We start from the raw sequence: 17666 nt of genomic DNA, 5'->3' as shown, positions 1-17666 counted from the left end.
GGTGACGTAAGCCGCCAATTGGTTGGCCTAGTTTTGTCCAGGTGTCTGGCACTGGCTGTTTTGTCGTAATCTAGCAAGTTTTGCCACAGGGCCGTAATTGTGCTCATTTCAAAAGGAGACATGAAAAGAAACCACTGAAGAGCAAGAATTAGGAATCACTAAAAGGGCCATCTTATTGCAATCAATTTTTTAACATTACCTATAGAACTTTAGCTTGTTGACCTGTAGACACGGCAGACTCAACATAACTCAACTGCGACGAGGATGGGATTCGAACCCACGCGTGCAGAGCACAATGGATTAGCAGTCCATCGCCTTAACCACTCGGCCACCTCGTCTTTGGCAGCCTGTTTTCAAAGGGACCGCCGGACGCGCTGTCCTGACAAAGCAAACAAAGTTGAGCACATGTCAGCTTGGCACACAAGTCATTGAGCAAGTCTACAAGGGGAATTAGCTCAAATGGTAGAGCGCTCGCTTAGCATGCGAGAGGTAGCGGGATCGATGCCCGCATTCTCCACAAGGCTTTAGTTTCCTCTGTTCTGTCGATGAGTCAGTGACTGAAAGACGTTAAATGGATGGACAAACTTCACTCGGATGGTGATGGTCTTCTTAGTCCTTCATACCGCTGCCTGAAAGCCTACTTAGTTGCATTGCTCTCTCTGCCTTGTGGTGCACTGTACGTGTGTTCTTCTTCCAGCGGCTGTGGACGGTAACTGGAGTTAGTGCCCCAGCCACCACTGGGCAAGTTAATTCCCTGCAAAACCAGCTTGTCGTCCGCTCTGCGCTTGTACCTCTGCTTAACAGCGTTCTTATTCACCTCCACCAACTGCAGGCAAGTGCTCCTTATTACTATTCCATTATTTGAAACCACCTTCTTTGGATTTCTATGATTGTTTCAAGCACACACAGCCCTGTGGAGGGAAGCGCACTTCTCTTCAGGCTGGCCACCCCAAGAGTGAATTCAGTCTTGTTTTTGGGTGACGTAAGCCGCCAATTGGTTGGCCTAGTTTTGTCCAGGTGTCTGGCACTGGCTGTTTTGTCGTAATCTAGCAAGTTTTGCCACAGGGCCGTAATTGTGCTCATTTCAAAAGGAGACATGAAAAGAAACCACTGAAGAGCAAGAATTAGGAATCACTAAAAGGGCCATCTTATTGCAATCAATTTTTTAACATTACCTATAGAACTTTAGCTTGTTGACCTGTAGAAGAGACTCAACATAACTCAACTGCGACGAGGATGGGATTCGAACCCACGCGTGCAGAGCACAATGGATTAGCAGTCCATCGCCTTAATCACTCGGCCACCTCGTCTTTGGCAGCCTGTTTTCAAAGGGACCGCCGGACGCGCTGTCCTGACAAAGCAAACAAAGTTGAGCACATGTCAGCTTGGCACACAAGTCATTGAGCAAGTCTACAAGGGGAATTAGCTCAAATGGTAGAGTGCTCGCTTAGCATGCGAGAGGTAGCGGGATCGATGCACGCATTCTCCACAAGGCTTTAGTTTCCTCTGTTCTGTCGATGAGTCAGTGACTGAAAGACGTTAAATGGATGGACAAACTTCACTCGGATGGTGATGGTCTTCTTAGTCCTTCATACCGCTGCCTGAAAGCCTACTTAGTTGCATTGCTCTCTCTGCCTTGTGGTGCACTGTACGTGTGTTCTTCTTCCAGCGGCTGTGGACGGTAACTGGAGTTAGTGCCCCAGCCACCACTGGGCAAGTTAATTCCCTGCAAAACCAGCTTGTCGTCCGCTCTGCGCTTGTACCTCTGCTTAACAGCGTTCTTATTCACCTCCACCAACTGCAGGCAAGTGCTCCTTATTACTATTCCATTATTTGAAACCACCTTCTTTGGATTTCTATGATTGTTTCAAGCACACACAGCCCTGTGGAGGGAAGCGCACTTCTCTTCAGGCTGGCCACCCCAAGAGTGAATTCAGTCTTGTTTTTGGGTGACGTAAGCCGCCAATTGGTTGGCCTAGTTTTGTCCAGGTGTCTGGCACTGGCTGTTTTGTCGTAATCTAGCAAGTTTTGCCACAGGGCCGTAATTGTGCTCATTTCAAAAGGAGACATGAAAAGAAACCACTGAAGAGCAAGAATTAGGAATCACTAAAAGGGCCATCTTATTGCAATCAATTTTTTAACATTACCTATAGAACTTTAGCTTGTTGACCTGTAGACTCAACATAACTCAACTGCGACGAGGATGGGATTCGAACCCACGCGTGCAGAGCACAATGGATTAGCAGTCCATCGCCTTAACCACTCGGCCACCTCGTCTTTGGCAGCCTGTTTTCAAAGGGACCGCCGGACGCGCTGTCCTGACAAAGCAAACAAAGTTGAGCACATGTCAGCTTGGCACACAAGTCATTGAGCAAGTCTACAAGGGGAATTAGCTCAAATGGTAGAGCGCTCGCTTAGCATGCGAGAGGTAGCGGGATCGATGCCCGCATTCTCCACAAGGCTTTAGTTTCCTCTGTTCTGTCGATGAGTCAGTGACTGAAAGACGTTAAATGGATGGACAAACTTCACTCGGATGGTGATGGTCTTCTTAGTCCTTCATACCGCTGCCTGAAAGCCTACTTAGTTGCATTGCTCTCTCTGCCTTGTGGTGCACTGTACGTGTGTTCTTCTTCCAGCGGCTGTGGACGGTAACTGGAGTTAGTGCCCCAGCCACCACTGGGCAAGTTAATTCCCTGCAAAACCAGCTTGTCGTCCGCTCTGCGCTTGTACCTCTGCTTAACAGCGTTCTTATTCACCTCCACCAACTGCAGGCAAGTGCTCCTTATTACTATTCCATTATTTGAAACCACCTTCTTTGGATTTCTATGATTGTTTCAAGCACACACAGCCCTGTGGAGGGAAGCGCACTTCTCTTCAGGCTGGCCACCCCAAGAGTGAATTCAGTCTTGTTTTTGGGTGACGTAAGCCGCCAATTGGTTGGCCTAGTTTTGTCCAGGTGTCTGGCACTGGCTGTTTTGTCGTAATCTAGCAAGTTTTGCCACAGGGCCGTAATTGTGCTCATTTCAAAAGGAGACATGAAAAGAAACCACTGAAGAGCAAGAATTAGGAATCACTAAAAGGGCCATCTTATTGCAATCAATTTTTTAACATTACCTATAGAACTTTAGCTTGTTGACCTGTAGACACGGCAGACTCAACATAACTCAACTGCGACGAGGATGGGATTCGAACCCACGCGTGCAGAGCACAATGGATTAGCAGTCCATCGCCTTAACCACTCGGCCACCTCGTCTTTGGCAGCCTGTTTTCAAAGGGACCGCCGGACGCGCTGTCCTGACAAAGCAAACAAAGTTGAGCACATGTCAGCTTGGCACACAAGTCATTGAGCAAGTCTACAAGGGGAATTAGCTCAAATGGTAGAGCGCTCGCTTAGCATGCGAGAGGTAGCGGGATCGATGCCCGCATTCTCCACAAGGCTTTAGTTTCCTCTGTTCTGTCGATGAGTCAGTGACTGAAAGACGTTAAATGGATGGACAAACTTCACTCGGATGGTGATGGTCTTCTTAGTCCTTCATACCGCTGCCTGAAAGCCTACTTAGTTGCATTGCTCTCTCTGCCTTGTGGTGCACTGTACGTGTGTTCTTCTTCCAGCGGCTGTGGACGGTAACTGGAGTTAGTGCCCCAGCCACCACTGGGCAAGTTAATTCCCTGCAAAACCAGCTTGTCGTCCGCTCTGCGCTTGTACCTCTGCTTAACAGCGTTCTTATTCACCTCCACCAACTGCAGGCAAGTGCTCCTTATTACTATTCCATTATTTGAAACCACCTTCTTTGGATTTCTATGATTGTTTCAAGCACACACAGCCCTGTGGAGGGAAGCGCACTTCTCTTCAGGCTGGCCACCCCAAGAGTGAATTCAGTCTTGTTTTTGGGTGACGTAAGCCGCCAATTGGTTGGCCTAGTTTTGTCCAGGTGTCTGGCACTGGCTGTTTTGTCGTAATCTAGCAAGTTTTGCCACAGGGCCGTAATTGTGCTCATTTCAAAAGGAGACATGAAAAGAAACCACTGAAGAGCAAGAATTAGGAATCACTAAAAGGGCCATCTTATTGCAATCAATTTTTTAACATTACCTATAGAACTTTAGCTTGTTGACCTGTAGACACGGGAGACTCAACATAACTCAACTGCGACGAGGATGGGATTCGAACCCACGCGTGCAGAGCACAATGGATTAGCAGTCCATCGCCTTAACCACTCGGCCACCTCGTCTTTGGCAGCCTGTTTTCAAAGGGACCGCCGGACGCGCTGTCCTGACAAAGCAAACAAAGTTGAGCACATGTCAGCTTGGCACACAAGTCATTGAGCAAGTCTACAAGGGGAATTAGCTCAAATGGTAGAGCGCTCGCTTAGCATGCGAGAGGTAGCGGGATCGATGCCCGCATTCTCCACAAGGCTTTAGTTTCCTCTGTTCTGTCGATGAGTCAGTGACTGAAAGACGTTAAATGGATGGACAAACTTCACTCGGATGGTGATGGTCTTCTTAGTCCTTCATACCGCTGCCTGAAAGCCTACTTAGTTGCATTGCTCTCTCTGCCTTGTGGTGCACTGTACGTGTGTTCTTCTTCCAGCGGCTGTGGACGGTAACTGGAGTTAGTGCCCCAGCCACCACTGGGCAAGTTAATTCCCTGCAAAACCAGCTTGTCGTCCGCTCTGCGCTTGTACCTCTGCTTAACAGCGTTCTTATTCACCTCCACCAACTGCAGGCAAGTGCTCCTTATTACTATTCCATTATTTGAAACCACCTTCTTTGGATTTCTATGATTGTTTCAAGCACACACAGCCCTGTGGAGGGAAGCGCACTTCTCTTCAGGCTGGCCACCCCAAGAGTGAATTCAGTCTTGTTTTTGGGTGACGTAAGCCGCCAATTGGTTGGCCTAGTTTTGTCCAGGTGTCTGGCACTGGCTGTTTTGTCGTAATCTAGCAAGTTTTGCCACAGGGCCGTAATTGTGCTCATTTCAAAAGGAGACATGAAAAGAAACCACTGAAGAGCAAGAATTAGGAATCACTAAAAGGGCCATCTTATTGCAATCAATTTTTTAACATTACCTATAGAACTTTAGCTTGTTGACCTGTAGACTCAAAATAACTCAACTGCGACGAGGATGGGATTCGAACCCACGCGTGCAGAGCACAATGGATTAGCAGTCCATCGCCTTAATCACTCGGCCACCTCGTCTTTGGCAACCTGCTTTCAAAGGGACCGCCGGACGCGCTGTCCTGACAAAGCAAACAAAGTTGAGCACATGTCAGCTTGGCACACAAGTCATTGAGCAAGTCTACAAGGGGAATTAGCTCAAATGGTAGAGCGCTCGCTTAGCATGCGAGAGGTAGCGGGATCGATGCCCGCATTCTCCACAAGGCTTTAGTTTCCTCTGTTCTGTCGATGAGTCAGTGACTGAAAGACGTTAAATGGATGGACAAACTTCACTCGGATGGTGATGGTCTTCTTAGTCCTTCATACCGCTGCCTGAAAGCCTACTTAGTTGCATTGCTCTCTCTGCCTTGTGGTGCACTGTACGTGTGTTCTTCTTCCAGCGGCTGTGGACGGTAACTGGAGTTAGTGCCCCAGCCACCACTGGGCAAGTTAATTCCCTGCAAAACCAGCTTGTCGTCCGCTCTGCGCTTGTACCTCTGCTTAACAGCGTTCTTATTCACCTCCACCAACTGCAGGCAAGTGCTCCTTATTACTATTCCATTATTTGAAACCACCTTCTTTGGATTTCTATGATTGTTTCAAGCACACACAGCCCTGTGGAGGGAAGCGCACTTCTCTTCAGGCTGTCCACCCCAAGAGTGAATTCAGTCTTGTTTTTGGGTGACGTAAGCCGCCAATTGGTTGGCCTAGTTTTGTCCAGGTGTCTGGCACTGGCTGTTTTGTCGTAATCTAGCAAGTTTTGCCACAGGGCCGTAATTGTGCTCATTTCAAAAGGAGACATGAAAAGAAACCACTGAAGAGCAAGAATTAGGAATCACTAAAAGGGCCATCTTATTGCAATCAATTTTTTAACATTACCTATAGAACTTTAGCTTGTTGACCTGTAGACACAGCAGACTCAACATAACTCAACTGCGACGAGGATGGGATTCGAACCCACGCGTGCAGAGCACAATGGATTAGCAGTCCATCGCCTTAATCACTCGGCCACCTCGTCTTTGGCAGCCTGTTTTCAAAGGGACCGCCGGACGCGCTGTCCTGACAAAGCAAACAAAGTTGAGCACATGTCAGCTTGGCACACAAGTCATTGAGCAAGTCTACAAGGGGAATTAGCTCAAATGGTAGAGCGCTCGCTTAGCATGCGAGAGGTAGCGGGATCGATGCAAGCATTCTCCACAAGGCTTTAGTTTCCTCTGTTCTGTCGATGAGTCAGTGACTGAAAGACGTTAAATGGATGGACAAACTTCACTCGGATGGTGATGGTCTTCTTAGTCCTTCATACCGCTGCCTGAAAGCCTACTTAGTTGCATTGCTCTCTCTGCCTTGTGGTGCACTGTACGTGTGTTCTTCTTCCAGCGGCTGTGGACGGTAACTGGAGTTAGTGCCCCAGCCACCACTGGGCAAGTTAATTCCCTGCAAAACCAGCTTGTCGTCCGCTCTGCGCTTGTACCTCTGCTTAACAGCGTTCTTATTCACCTCCACCAACTGCAGGCAAGTGCTCCTTATTACTATTCCATTATTTGAAACCACCTTCTTTGGATTTCTATGATTGTTTCAAGCACACACAGCCCTGTGGAGGGAAGCGCACTTCTCTTCAGGCTGGCCACCCCAAGAGTGAATTCAGTCTTGTTTTTGGGTGACGTAAGCCGCCAATTGGTTGGCCTAGTTTTGTCCAGGTGTCTGGCACTGGCTGTTTTGTCGTAATCTAGCAAGTTTTGCCACAGGGCCGTAATTGTGCTCATTTCAAAAGGAGACATGAAAAGAAACCACTGAAGAGCAAGAATTAGGAATCACTAAAAGGGCCATCTTATTGCAATCAATTTTTTAACATTACCTATAGAACTTTAGCTTGTTGACCTGTAGACACGGCAGACTCAACATAACTCAACTGCGACGAGGATGGGATTCGAACCCACGCGTGCAGAGCACAATGGATTAGCAGTCCATCGCCTTAACCACTCGGCCACCTCGTCTTTGGCAGCCTGTTTTCAAAGGGACCGCCGGACGCGCTGTCCTGACAAAGCAAACAAAGTTGAGCACATGTCAGCTTGGCACACAAGTCATTGAGCAAGTCTACAAGGGGAATTAGCTCAAATGGTAGAGCGCTCGCTTAGCATGCGAGAGGTAGCGGGATCGATGCCCGCATTCTCCACAAGGCTTTAGTTTCCTCTGTTCTGTCGATGAGTCAGTGACTGAAAGACGTTAAATGGATGGACAAACTTCACTCGGATGGTGATGGTCTTCTTAGTCCTTCATACCGCTGCCTGAAAGCCTACTTAGTTGCATTGCTCTCTCTGCCTTGTGGTGCACTGTACGTGTGTTCTTCTTCCAGCGGCTGTGGACGGTAACTGGAGTTAGTGCCCCAGCCACCACTGGGCAAGTTAATTCCCTGCAAAACCAGCTTGTCGTCCGCTCTGCGCTTGTACCTCTGCTTAACAGCGTTCTTATTCACCTCCACCAACTGCAGGCAAGTGCTCCTTATTACTATTCCATTATTTGAAACCACCTTCTTTGGATTTCTATGATTGTTTCAAGCACACACAGCCCTGTGGAGGGAAGCGCACTTCTCTTCAGGCTGGCCACCCCAAGAGTGAATTCAGTCTTGTTTTTGGGTGACGTAAGCCGCCAATTGGTTGGCCTAGTTTTGTCCAGGTGTCTGGCACTGGCTGTTTTGTCGTAATCTAGCAAGTTTTGCCACAGGGCCGTAATTGTGCTCATTTCAAAAGGAGACATGAAAAGAAACCACTGAAGAGCAAGAATTAGGAATCACTAAAAGGGCCATCTTATTGCAATCAATTTTTTAACATTACCTATAGAACTTTAGCTTGTTGACCTGTAGACTCCAGACTCAAAATAACTCAACTGCGACGAGGATGGGATTCGAACCCACGCGTGCAGAGCACAATGGATTAGCAGTCCATCGCCTTAATCACTCGGCCACCTCGTCTTTGGCAACCTGCTTTCAAAGGGACCGCCGGACGCGCTGTCCTGACAAAGCAAACAAAGTTGAGCACATGTCAGCTTGGCACACAAGTCATTGAGCAAGTCTACAAGGGGAATTAGCTCAAATGGTAGAGCGCTCGCTTAGCATGCGAGAGGTAGCGGGATCGATGCCCGCATTCTCCACAAGGCTTTAGTTTCCTCTGTTCTGTCGATGAGTCAGTGACTGAAAGACGTTAAATGGATGGACAAACTTCACTCGGATGGTGATGGTCTTCTTAGTCCTTCATACCGCTGCCTGAAAGCCTACTTAGTTGCATTGCTCTCTCTGCCTTGTGGTGCACTGTACGTGTGTTCTTCTTCCAGCGGCTGTGGACGGTAACTGGAGTTAGTGCCCCAGCCACCACTGGGCAAGTTAATTCCCTGCAAAACCAGCTTGTCGTCCGCTCTGCGCTTGTACCTCTGCTTAACAGCGTTCTTATTCACCTCCACCAACTGCAGGCAAGTGCTCCTTATTACTATTCCATTATTTGAAACCACCTTCTTTGGATTTCTATGATTGTTTCAAGCACACACAGCCCTGTGGAGGGAAGCGCACTTCTCTTCAGGCTGGCCACCCCAAGAGTGAATTCAGTCTTGTTTTTGGGTGACGTAAGCCGCCAATTGGTTGGCCTAGTTTTGTCCAGGTGTCTGGCACTGGCTGTTTTGTCGTAATCTAGCAAGTTTTGCCACAGGGCCGTAATTGTGCTCATTTCAAAAGGAGACATGAAAAGAAACCACTGAAGAGCAAGAATTAGGAATCACTAAAAGGGCCATCTTATTGCAATCAATTTTTTAACATTACCTATAGAACTTTAGCTTGTTGACCTGTAGACACGGCAGACTCAACATAACTCAACTGCGACGAGGATGGGATTCGAACCCACGCGTGCAGAGCACAATGGATTAGCAGTCCATCGCCTTAACCACTCGGCCACCTCGTCTTTGGCAGCCTGTTTTCAAAGGGACCGCCGGACGCGCTGTCCTGACAAAGCAAACAAAGTTGAGCACATGTCAGCTTGGCACACAAGTCATTGAGCAAGTCTACAAGGGGAATTAGCTCAAATGGTAGAGCGCTCGCTTAGCATGCGAGAGGTAGCGGGATCGATGCCCGCATTCTCCACAAGGCTTTAGTTTCCTCTGTTCTGTCGATGAGTCAGTGACTGAAAGACGTTAAATGGATGGACAAACTTCACTCGGATGGTGATGGTCTTCTTAGTCCTTCATACCGCTGCCTGAAAGCCTACTTAGTTGCATTGCTCTCTCTGCCTTGTGGTGCACTGTACGTGTGTTCTTCTTCCAGCGGCTGTGGACGGTAACTGGAGTTAGTGCCCCAGCCACCACTGGGCAAGTTAATTCCCTGCAAAACCAGCTTGTCGTCCGCTCTGCGCTTGTACCTCTGCTTAACAGCGTTCTTATTCACCTCCACCAACTGCAGGCAAGTGCTCCTTATTACTATTCCATTATTTGAAACCACCTTCTTTGGATTTCTATGATTGTTTCAAGCACACACAGCCCTGTGGAGGGAAGCGCACTTCTCTTCAGGCTGTCCACCCCAAGAGTGAATTCAGTCTTGTTTTTGGGTGACGTAAGCCGCCAATTGGTTGGCCTAGTTTTGTCCAGGTGTCTGGCACTGGCTGTTTTGTCGTAATCTAGCAAGTTTTGCCACAGGGCCGTAATTGTGCTCATTTCAAAAGGAGACATGAAAAGAAACCACTGAAGAGCAAGAATTAGGAATCACTAAAAGGGCCATCTTATTGCAATCAATTTTTTAACATTACCTATAGAACTTTAGCTTGTTGACCTGTAGACACGGCAGACTCAACATAACTCAACTGCGACGAGGATGGGATTCGAACCCACGCGTGCAGAGCACAATGGATTAGCAGTCCATCGCCTTAACCACTCGGCCACCTCGTCTTTGGCAGCCTGTTTTCAAAGGGACCGCCGGACGCGCTGTCCTGACAAAGCAAACAAAGTTGAGCACATGTCAGCTTGGCACACAAGTCATTGAGCAAGTCTACAAGGGGAATTAGCTCAAATGGTAGAGCGCTCGCTGCGCAAAGGAAGGGAGCCAATCTTTCCGCCCCCTCACGCAAGTGAAAAATACTGGAAAAATACTGAATAATGTAATAACAGATATATTTTCCCCTGCAACAACATCCAGGTGATATCCCTGTGCGTTGTGACCGATTTCGAGCTATATGTTTATCGAGTCACCCGCCGTAGCTGGATTCGAACCTGCGGTCTGCTGGACAAGGTGCGTTCTAGATTTAAATGCCCAAGCTATGCCGCCCCTTAGTGGTCAGAAATCCCATAGTTATTTCACGTCATTGCATTGATTAATACTTATTATTTTCGTGTGTATTATTAAGAGCATTGCTTTAGCTTTAAGATATATGCCCCCCAATGACTAGTAATGTTTATATCTATCTATCACTTATATGTATATTACTATTACTGCTTTGGGTTTAAGATCATATGGACCCCAATGACTTGTGATGTTTATTTCTGTTTCTGTTAAAAGAATGATAACAATAAAATGTGCCTTCAAAGACTGTGGGACAATATGGAGCTTTTTGCTTTAGCTTTAAGAGATATGCCCCCCAATGCCTAGTAATGTTTATATTTATCTATCTATCTATCTATAATAATAAAGTGTGCCATAGCAATTTCATGTCATTGTATTGATTAATACTTATTTTGTGCTTATTATGAAGATTACTGCTTTGGGTTTAAGATCATATGGACCCCAATGACTTGTGATGTTTATTTCTGTTTCTGTTAATAGAATGATAACAATAAAATATGCCTTCAAAGACTGTGGGACAATATGGAGCTTTTTTGATGATGCACAGGCTGAGTCTTAAATGTTGGTATAATCAGATTTAATGTATCTGAACACAAGATGTAAAATAAACAAGTATTGAAATGAAAACACACTCTTCAGATTATCACTATATAAAACTATATACATACAGGGAACTATACACGCAAACACACAATATAAAATATATACAAGCAAAACATAGTTAAAAACTTATTTTTCTGCTCTCTGTTCTGCCAACCACTCTTCAAGAGATTTGCCATTTGAGGCACGTGAGCAGAAGGTGGCACTGCCATGACGACTGTGCCCAAACTCCTTTGTCTTGGGCTGCCCACAATGGCTACAGGTATTGTAGGTGACCCCTCTTGCATATTTCCTCTTGTGGACTCCACTCTCCTCCTCAAGGGCCCGCTGGCGCCTGTTCCTGTGCGTGAACCGGGACACAGGAGTAGCAGGTGCAGGAACAAGTGGAGCTGGGCCTGCACTGGATGTTGAGGCACCAGAAGCTGGCAGTACGCAGGCCACAGTGTTGTCTGGGTTGAGGATGCAAATCCCTACCCTAGGCAACATCCCAGGAGCTGCAATGGGCTGTGCAATGTCTGGTGCCGTGGGGGCAGGTGCGATGGGGCACTCCCTGGTGGCAGCAGCTGGCCGTCGGCCTGGCCGCAAAACAGGAGCCTGCCCTTCCAGATTTGGAGGGAGGACAAATTCATGCCGTGGGCCTGATGCTGAAGGAAGGAGCTGCAGTCGTTCCTTCGGTGGTGGAAGCTGGTCAGGTGCCACAGGAATCAGGTTGGTTGGAGCCATTCCCTGAGAAAGGATACTCATCTCCTGGCTCTTCAGCCTCCGTTGAAACCTGAGAGAAGATCATTTGTGTTAGATATTTATTCATTAGAGAACTATTCAGTCAATTTGAGGTAAATGATGAGCCTGACCTACCATTGAATGAGTGTCCGCTGATTAAGCTCAAACAGCTGGATCATTGTCTCCACCATAACCCTTGGACTGTTGAGCACTAAGTCCCGGATGTGGTGATAGTCGCCGAGAATTTTAGACCATCTGGGGGTGGACAATCCAGCCTTCTTGGTGGTTTTCTTGTGCAAAGTGCACAGCCTTATGCACATGGCCTCAACCAAGCGGCTGGTGTTGGGCCACTGAGCTGGCCCCCCAGGATGTCCTATCAAGCAGCGCTTCACGCTCTCCACACCCGGCGTGACTCCAGACCGCTTGGGAGCCTTAAAACGGCCACTTGTCAGTCGCTGCTGATGACGAGGCTGGTAGTCGACCCGCTCCTTGTCGCCTTCAGGGAGAGCTGTCCACAGCTGGATGACCTGGATCACCTGCAGCTCAGTGAGGTAAGACACCTCACGGAGACCCACCAGGTAAGCAGCGAGATCCTGGACCTTGTCCCACCCAGCGATCCCATCCGGTCCAATGACTGCTCCCTAATAAATGGATTGATTAATAGTAATAAATGGGAAATAAAATGTCTTTGAGATTGGATTGAAATAGCCGTTAAAGTGTCTTACCTGAGCCTCGTCGGACAGATTATTTTCACTCTCCCGTGTAGCCTCAGAGGTGTCAGGCAGCACTGAAGGGGCAGCAGCAGGATGTTGTCCTCCATCACGTGACGTGGACGGCAGATCAGCAGGTGATGCAGGGGCCTGAGGTGGAGGGGCCTGAGGTGGAGGGGCCTGAGGTGGAGGGGCCTGAGGACTCAACGGTGAGGGCCTGTTCTCCAGATGACGGCAGGGGTCATCCTCCTCGAGCACAGGAACTGTGATGTCCTCTGTGATCTCTTCTGCAAATCCCTCATCTTGTACGTCCTCATCACTGACTTCCTCCACCAGCCTGTCCTCCTCCTCTGGGTTCTGGAGCACTGGAGTCAGTGTTTTGCCGGTCTGGTTGTACAAGTACTCCATTCCCAGCAATTCACCTACAAAAACAAAACAGAAAAAAGGAAGTATTCTTAATATGTTTAAGCAATATAGCACTCGTGATCGCGGGGTTGGTAATGGATAATCCACCGGTGTTGTTCGGCCGTAGGCACGAGCGCAGGTAACAACACCGGTGGATTATCCATTACCAACCCCACGATCACAAGTGCTATATTGCTTTTATACAACAATTCTACTGCCAACTAACTAACATTAAAACAGTGTGTCAGAGTGGGGATGTCCCGGGGATCAGAAACAAATAATTCCACAGAACCCAATTGCTGTATAATATATAATACTTTAAAGGTTAAATGGATTAATAAATAGTGTTATTAAAGAACAAATTAATTAAGTTATTCTTTCTCATGTTGGATGAGGGATCATTTCTTACCTGTGTACGCTCCAGGGGTGCGATAGCGCTCATCCCAGCGTCTCCCTAGCACCTTTCGGCTGAGCTGATCCACTGCCTCTCTCAGAGCGCTGCCATAAGAGCGGATGGAAGGTGCTCCTTTTACGGCGTCCTCCATCCGGTCATCATTCCAGCGCATCAGCCCTTCAAGAAGATACGCCTGGAAATGCGCATCACTGGCACTGGTTCCTGAAGGTTAAATAAACAAAGAAGCGTTTGTCACAATTGAGCAAGATATTCACTACGTATGAGATGCTATGAAGAATCTGTAACATGTAATAGGGCTGTAATATTAGAAATATCAGAAACTAGTAACCCATATGTATGCAATACCTGGAATAAATCTGTTTAGGTGGAGGTGGAAGGACTCCAGGGAGGTAGAGCCACGGGCACACCTGTAGCAGCACAGCTCCACACCTCCTTTCTTCAGGGTGCCTGTCTTGATGTAGAGCAGGAAGTCCTCTGGGTCTTGGATACAGCCCACGTGTTTCTCCTGCTCCTGCCATATCTGCTGGATGCGTTCGTGGTCCAGCAGAGGAACGCCCAGAGTGTCCTTCCCACTTGCACCGTCAAACAGACCGATCAGTGACCCAATCAGCCTGATGGTCTCCTCCACCCCTCTGGTCTTCCTCCTGCAGTGCAGCGCCAACTCCCTCCGGGTGATGCGAGTGGTCACCGCCTCCTCGGAGATGTGGCCAATCCTCCTTGCTGCCAGCTCACCCTCCTTGGCGCGGCGAAGAGCAGCAACATCCTCCGGATCCCACTCAAATATGCACGTGGACAGGCGTGCCATAAAAATGCCATACAGAGGGTGAGCCTCTGTTGTGACGCCTGCAGCAAACCGGCGCATGAAATGCCATATATCAAGGCGCACTTGAAGCCCGTCCCACTCTGAAAACATGGCCTTCACCCGACAAGGGCCATGCTGACTGCAGCAGTCTCTGTCCACGTACAAGATTTTGGGTGCCACCTCTCCTGCCTCCCTGTACCGCTTCATCAGGCCAGCAGCCATAGCGTCCAGTGCTTGTCCCTCACCGGCTGTCAGGACTGAGACAAGAACTTGACCGTGCTCATTTCCCACATTGGTGCACCAGGCAGCTGTACCTGCAGCAGCACCAGCAAGTTTCTTGGTGACCTTTTTTGTGGAGTCCATCTTGAGGACAGAGCCAAAGATGGAGGTTATTTTGGCCTTCACCTCATGCAGTCGCCCTAGAACATCCCTGGCATACACAGCTAACAGCCACTTAGGCTTGGGAAGGGCAGATAAGAGGGGAGGCTCAGCGAAATGCAGGGGGGCGCACAACAGAAAACCTTGTGAATGGTTCACAAGCTGTCAGGTACTGCAGGACACGCTGCGTCCATGCTTCGCTGTGTTGTTCCAGCAGCTTTTTGTACAGCTGAGTCACACTGTTGCCCATTGTCCTCTCCCTCATCATTCTCAGCACCCGGATGTCACAAGAGTATCTAAGGAAAGAAGAGTGTAATGTCTAAAAAAATAACACAAACAACACAAATAAAAGCACCTAATAATTGACATCCATTATGAATTACCTGTATGTTAGCAACGCTGGAAACTGGCTGCGGTGGCCCATATCCAGCTGTGATAAGATGTCCTCGGACCAAGCAGGATACTTTTTTGAGCAGCGTTTGCACTCCAGGTACTCAGTGGCAAGGTCATACCACCCGTCAATGTCCAACACCTTGCGCACTGTTCGGTACAGTCCTGCTGCTGTTAGTCGGTGCTTGCCACAGGCTGGACGAACACAGACAACAGGAAACAGCCACATCTTATGGGGCATCCATAAGAACAGCGGCCGACAGAAGAAGTGGTCAGGTGAGGCGGGAGGCTGGGTGTGAATGAGGAGGGGCTGAGGTGGATGCCACCAAAGTTTCAGCTGGGCCACTAGCTCTGGCTTGCCGGTTCGTGGGTTGGCCTTGAACAATGTGTGCCGAATCCACTCTTGCTGGAAAGGTGGAAGCTGATCCTTCCAGTGACTGGGAAGCTCAGCTGGTGGCTGATGAACAAGAAGACCTGGTATCGCTACTGGAGGGGGATCGGCACAGGCCTCCAGATGCACAGTGGTTGCAAGAGCTAATGAAGGAGAGATGAAGCAAACAGGCAGCAAAACAATATTAGGTTGACTGTTGCATTTGATAGTTATATGCCATAAATGCAGCTCACAAACAGGCACAGTGCAGAAATACAACAGAAAGAAACAGCAAAGAACCCAGTGTACACTTCTTTTAAGAAGTGCACTCAAAGAATGCATTCCGGTTGATGTGATATAATTCTGCACTGTGAAGAAAAATATCTAAAATGTAGAAATTTTCCACAATATAATATTTCCTAGCGCTCATTAAACACTTTCACAATATTTGCATTTGTGTCATATGCCACACCTGTATCTAGCTGTGCTTCACATTGCGATGCAGCAGATACCAGTTCCTCATCATCAGCCTCAGAAGTCCCTGGAGAACAAATGTTAAAACTATTAGGCTTACTTTTAATACACAGAGACAAATGTATGCAAGATGGTGCATACTTACAAGTAGGGAAAAGCTGCCGGTGGGCCATGTGTTCGGTCTGGGGTTTTGCAGCTGGAGTTAAGGTGCACCGCGGTGCTGGAGCTGGAAAACAGTGGACAAGTCTGTGTAGTCAGGTAAATGGTAAAGCTATACATGTAGAACTGCTGTAGGGGAAATTCAAAATTCACACTCCTACTCACAGGGTTTAACTGGTGACATCAGCTTTCTGGCCAGCTGTGAGGGAGACATCTTTTTGCCACGTGCCAGCAGCGCTTTCACAGTGGCAGGCTTCCATGTGCCCGTTTGGATTCCTGCAGGTTGAGGTGCAGAGGCGCTGGAGGCTGCAGGTGTAGGTGCAGAGGCACTGGAGGCTGCAGGTGTAGGTGCAGAGGCTCTGGAGGCTGCAGGTGTAAGGTCTGGAGGCTGCAGGTGTAGGTGCAGAGGCTCTGGAGGCTGCAGGTGTAGGTGCAGAGGCTCTGGAGGCTGCAGGTGGAGGTGCAGAGGCTCTGGAGGCTGCAGGTGGAGGTGCAGAGGCTCTGGAGGCAGATGTGCGTCTCTTCAAGACATATGCCTTGAAAATGGCCATGTTGGTGTTGGGCCGGGCATCTGCTTTAACCAGGTACTTGATGAGGGCCTGGGCCTCTTTGCTCTGGTCCTCATAAACCTCCTTCATGGAGCGGCCCTGGAATTCTCCGAACTCCACCATCAAACAGCCCTGGTCTCCAGTTTCCCGCGCTTTAGCCTGCATTTCCTGCTTCTTCCTAAACTTCTCCAGTTCCTCTGTCATCTCTCTGATGCGAGAAGTGTACTGCTGGAACAGCTGTTTATTCTCTGACAGAGGGTTTGCCTGCACTGTTTCCCTAGCAATACTATGCACTAAATACACTGCATAGCCAAGACTGTTCTCCAGGAGCCATCTAAATCTCTGGCCCTGGTACATGCCAAACTGAAGCTTGCAGTGAGCCAGTACTAAAAACCTGTCAGTGGGGTCTCCACCGTGGCCAGTGACAAAAGTAGTGGCCTCTGCCAGCACCTCCTCTTTGGGTTTAGCCCTTCCAGACTTCCCACTTTCCACTTTCTTTGCCTCCTCCGACGGCGCCATGAGAAGTCTGGTCGACCTGGCTGACTGGCGGCGAAAAACTGGGTAGGCATACATCTTCTGAATGAAAATAAGAAAAAGACTGTTACCTCTAGTCATCTGAAAGATACCTGCATGTAAGTGTGTACATTCCATTGTATATTCAACTGTACCAGAGGTTGCCTGCCCCCAGGGCTAAATCATTATTTGTCTGTGGGCATTATTTTTTTTAAATAAGGGGAGGAAACCTCTGTTACAGTGTATCTAACGTCACAACATTGGTACCATTCATACAGCTAAAACTAATGACATTATTTATTGTAAGTATGCTGCCTTCCTGCTGCTTTCCTAGTTTGCAGGACTAGACAGCTAACACTGGTCTCAGTAATGTGATGGGATTTCAGTTCATGGGTTTCATCAGGTCCCTTTCCACAGGTGTATTAATCAAGCACCATGCAGTCTGCATTCATAATCTAGGTGCTTGATGGTATACACCTGTGGAAGAGGACCTGATAAAACCCATTAATAATCCACAAGGAGTGCTTTGTTAATTTCTTTTACTGAAGTTTCCAGCAATAAGATAAGTATTGAAATGAAAACACACACTCCAGCAATACAGGAGACTGAGACTCGTTTTTGGTTGTACACAAACAGAAATAAAATACAAACATTTCTCATAAAATAAATATTATGCATTTGTGTCTGATAAAATCAAAAGCTGGTTGGATCTGTCAT

General features: G+C 48.0%; 2 protein-coding genes and 19 non-coding genes across 21 annotated transcripts; 8 read left to right on the top strand and 13 right to left on the bottom strand.

Annotated features, from left to right (window-relative positions):
• Positions 1-256: 256 nt before the first annotated feature.
• trnas-gcu (transfer RNA serine (anticodon GCU)) lies at positions 257-338 on the bottom strand. The gene has a single exon. It is a non-coding gene; the product is annotated as a tRNA-Ser (tRNA).
• Positions 339-444: 106 nt separating this feature from the next.
• Positions 445-517, top strand: trnaa-agc (transfer RNA alanine (anticodon AGC)). Its single transcript has one exon. It is a non-coding gene; the product is annotated as a tRNA-Ala (tRNA).
• Positions 518-1228: 711 nt separating this feature from the next.
• On the bottom strand, positions 1229-1310 carry trnas-gcu (transfer RNA serine (anticodon GCU)). The gene has a single exon. It is a non-coding gene; the product is annotated as a tRNA-Ser (tRNA).
• Positions 1311-2195: 885 nt separating this feature from the next.
• trnas-gcu (transfer RNA serine (anticodon GCU)) lies at positions 2196-2277 on the bottom strand. The gene has a single exon. It is a non-coding gene; the product is annotated as a tRNA-Ser (tRNA).
• A 106-nt stretch (positions 2278-2383) lies between these two features.
• Positions 2384-2456, top strand: trnaa-agc (transfer RNA alanine (anticodon AGC)). Its single transcript has one exon. It is a non-coding gene; the product is annotated as a tRNA-Ala (tRNA).
• A 715-nt stretch (positions 2457-3171) lies between these two features.
• trnas-gcu (transfer RNA serine (anticodon GCU)) lies at positions 3172-3253 on the bottom strand. The gene has a single exon. It is a non-coding gene; the product is annotated as a tRNA-Ser (tRNA).
• A 106-nt stretch (positions 3254-3359) lies between these two features.
• On the top strand, positions 3360-3432 carry trnaa-agc (transfer RNA alanine (anticodon AGC)). Its single transcript has one exon. It is a non-coding gene; the product is annotated as a tRNA-Ala (tRNA).
• Positions 3433-4147: 715 nt separating this feature from the next.
• On the bottom strand, positions 4148-4229 carry trnas-gcu (transfer RNA serine (anticodon GCU)). The gene has a single exon. It is a non-coding gene; the product is annotated as a tRNA-Ser (tRNA).
• Positions 4230-4335: 106 nt separating this feature from the next.
• Positions 4336-4408, top strand: trnaa-agc (transfer RNA alanine (anticodon AGC)). Its single transcript has one exon. It is a non-coding gene; the product is annotated as a tRNA-Ala (tRNA).
• A 706-nt stretch (positions 4409-5114) lies between these two features.
• On the bottom strand, positions 5115-5196 carry trnas-gcu (transfer RNA serine (anticodon GCU)). The gene has a single exon. It is a non-coding gene; the product is annotated as a tRNA-Ser (tRNA).
• Positions 5197-5302: 106 nt separating this feature from the next.
• On the top strand, positions 5303-5375 carry trnaa-agc (transfer RNA alanine (anticodon AGC)). The gene has a single exon. It is a non-coding gene; the product is annotated as a tRNA-Ala (tRNA).
• A 715-nt stretch (positions 5376-6090) lies between these two features.
• Positions 6091-6172, bottom strand: trnas-gcu (transfer RNA serine (anticodon GCU)). The gene has a single exon. It is a non-coding gene; the product is annotated as a tRNA-Ser (tRNA).
• An 894-nt stretch (positions 6173-7066) lies between these two features.
• On the bottom strand, positions 7067-7148 carry trnas-gcu (transfer RNA serine (anticodon GCU)). The gene has a single exon. It is a non-coding gene; the product is annotated as a tRNA-Ser (tRNA).
• Positions 7149-7254: 106 nt separating this feature from the next.
• trnaa-agc (transfer RNA alanine (anticodon AGC)) lies at positions 7255-7327 on the top strand. Its single transcript has one exon. It is a non-coding gene; the product is annotated as a tRNA-Ala (tRNA).
• Positions 7328-8040: 713 nt separating this feature from the next.
• Positions 8041-8122, bottom strand: trnas-gcu (transfer RNA serine (anticodon GCU)). The gene has a single exon. It is a non-coding gene; the product is annotated as a tRNA-Ser (tRNA).
• A 106-nt stretch (positions 8123-8228) lies between these two features.
• Positions 8229-8301, top strand: trnaa-agc (transfer RNA alanine (anticodon AGC)). The gene has a single exon. It is a non-coding gene; the product is annotated as a tRNA-Ala (tRNA).
• A 715-nt stretch (positions 8302-9016) lies between these two features.
• trnas-gcu (transfer RNA serine (anticodon GCU)) lies at positions 9017-9098 on the bottom strand. Its single transcript has one exon. It is a non-coding gene; the product is annotated as a tRNA-Ser (tRNA).
• A 106-nt stretch (positions 9099-9204) lies between these two features.
• On the top strand, positions 9205-9277 carry trnaa-agc (transfer RNA alanine (anticodon AGC)). Its single transcript has one exon. It is a non-coding gene; the product is annotated as a tRNA-Ala (tRNA).
• Positions 9278-9992: 715 nt separating this feature from the next.
• Positions 9993-10074, bottom strand: trnas-gcu (transfer RNA serine (anticodon GCU)). Its single transcript has one exon. It is a non-coding gene; the product is annotated as a tRNA-Ser (tRNA).
• Positions 10075-11059: 985 nt separating this feature from the next.
• LOC127375196 (uncharacterized) lies at positions 11060-14604 on the bottom strand. Its single transcript, XM_051421114.1, has 5 exons — positions 13661-14604; positions 13310-13516; positions 12511-12917; positions 11921-12426; positions 11060-11837 (listed from the first exon to the last, which is right to left on the bottom strand). The coding sequence occupies exons 1-5, from the start codon at positions 14478-14480 to the stop codon at positions 11195-11197; spliced, it is 2583 nt and encodes an 860-aa protein (XP_051277074.1). The 5' UTR covers positions 14481-14604; the 3' UTR covers positions 11060-11194.
• On the bottom strand, positions 14605-15904 carry LOC127375130 (uncharacterized). Its single transcript, XM_051420964.1, has 4 exons — positions 15875-15904; positions 15728-15796; positions 14879-15419; positions 14605-14791 (listed from the first exon to the last, which is right to left on the bottom strand). The coding sequence occupies exons 1-4, from the start codon at positions 15900-15902 to the stop codon at positions 14605-14607; spliced, it is 825 nt and encodes a 274-aa protein (XP_051276924.1). The 5' UTR covers positions 15903-15904.
• Between the last annotated feature and the right edge of the window lie 1762 nt (positions 15905-17666).

This window comes from Dicentrarchus labrax, unplaced genomic scaffold (assembly GCF_905237075.1).
Source record: "Dicentrarchus labrax unplaced genomic scaffold, dlabrax2021, whole genome shotgun sequence".
Classification (NCBI taxonomy): domain Eukaryota; kingdom Metazoa; phylum Chordata; class Actinopteri; family Moronidae; genus Dicentrarchus; species Dicentrarchus labrax.
This window is presented reverse-complemented; position numbering and strand designations above follow the sequence as displayed.

Coding starts and splice junctions, on each gene's coding strand:
- LOC127375196 (XM_051421114.1), bottom strand. CDS start 14,480: ATGGACTCCACAAAAAAGGTCACCAAGAAACTTGCTGGTGCTGCTGCA. Junction 12,918..13,309: donor CACCCCTGGAGCGTACACAG/GTAAGAAATGAT, acceptor TTGTTTTTGTAG/GTGAATTGCTGGGAATGGAG. Junction 11,838..11,920: donor CAGCGGACACTCATTCAATG/GTAGGTCAGGCT, acceptor ATCTTCTCTCAG/GTTTCAACGGAGGCTGAAGA.
- LOC127375130 (XM_051420964.1), bottom strand. CDS start 15,902: ATGGCCCACCGGCAGCTTTTCCCTACTT. Junction 15,797..15,874: donor CCGGCAGCTTTTCCCTACTT/GTAAGTATGCAC, acceptor TTTGTTCTCCAG/GGACTTCTGAGGCTGATGAT. Junction 14,792..14,878: donor CCAGCGTTGCTAACATACAG/GTAATTCATAAT, acceptor TTCTTTCCTTAG/ATACTCTTGTGACATCCGGG.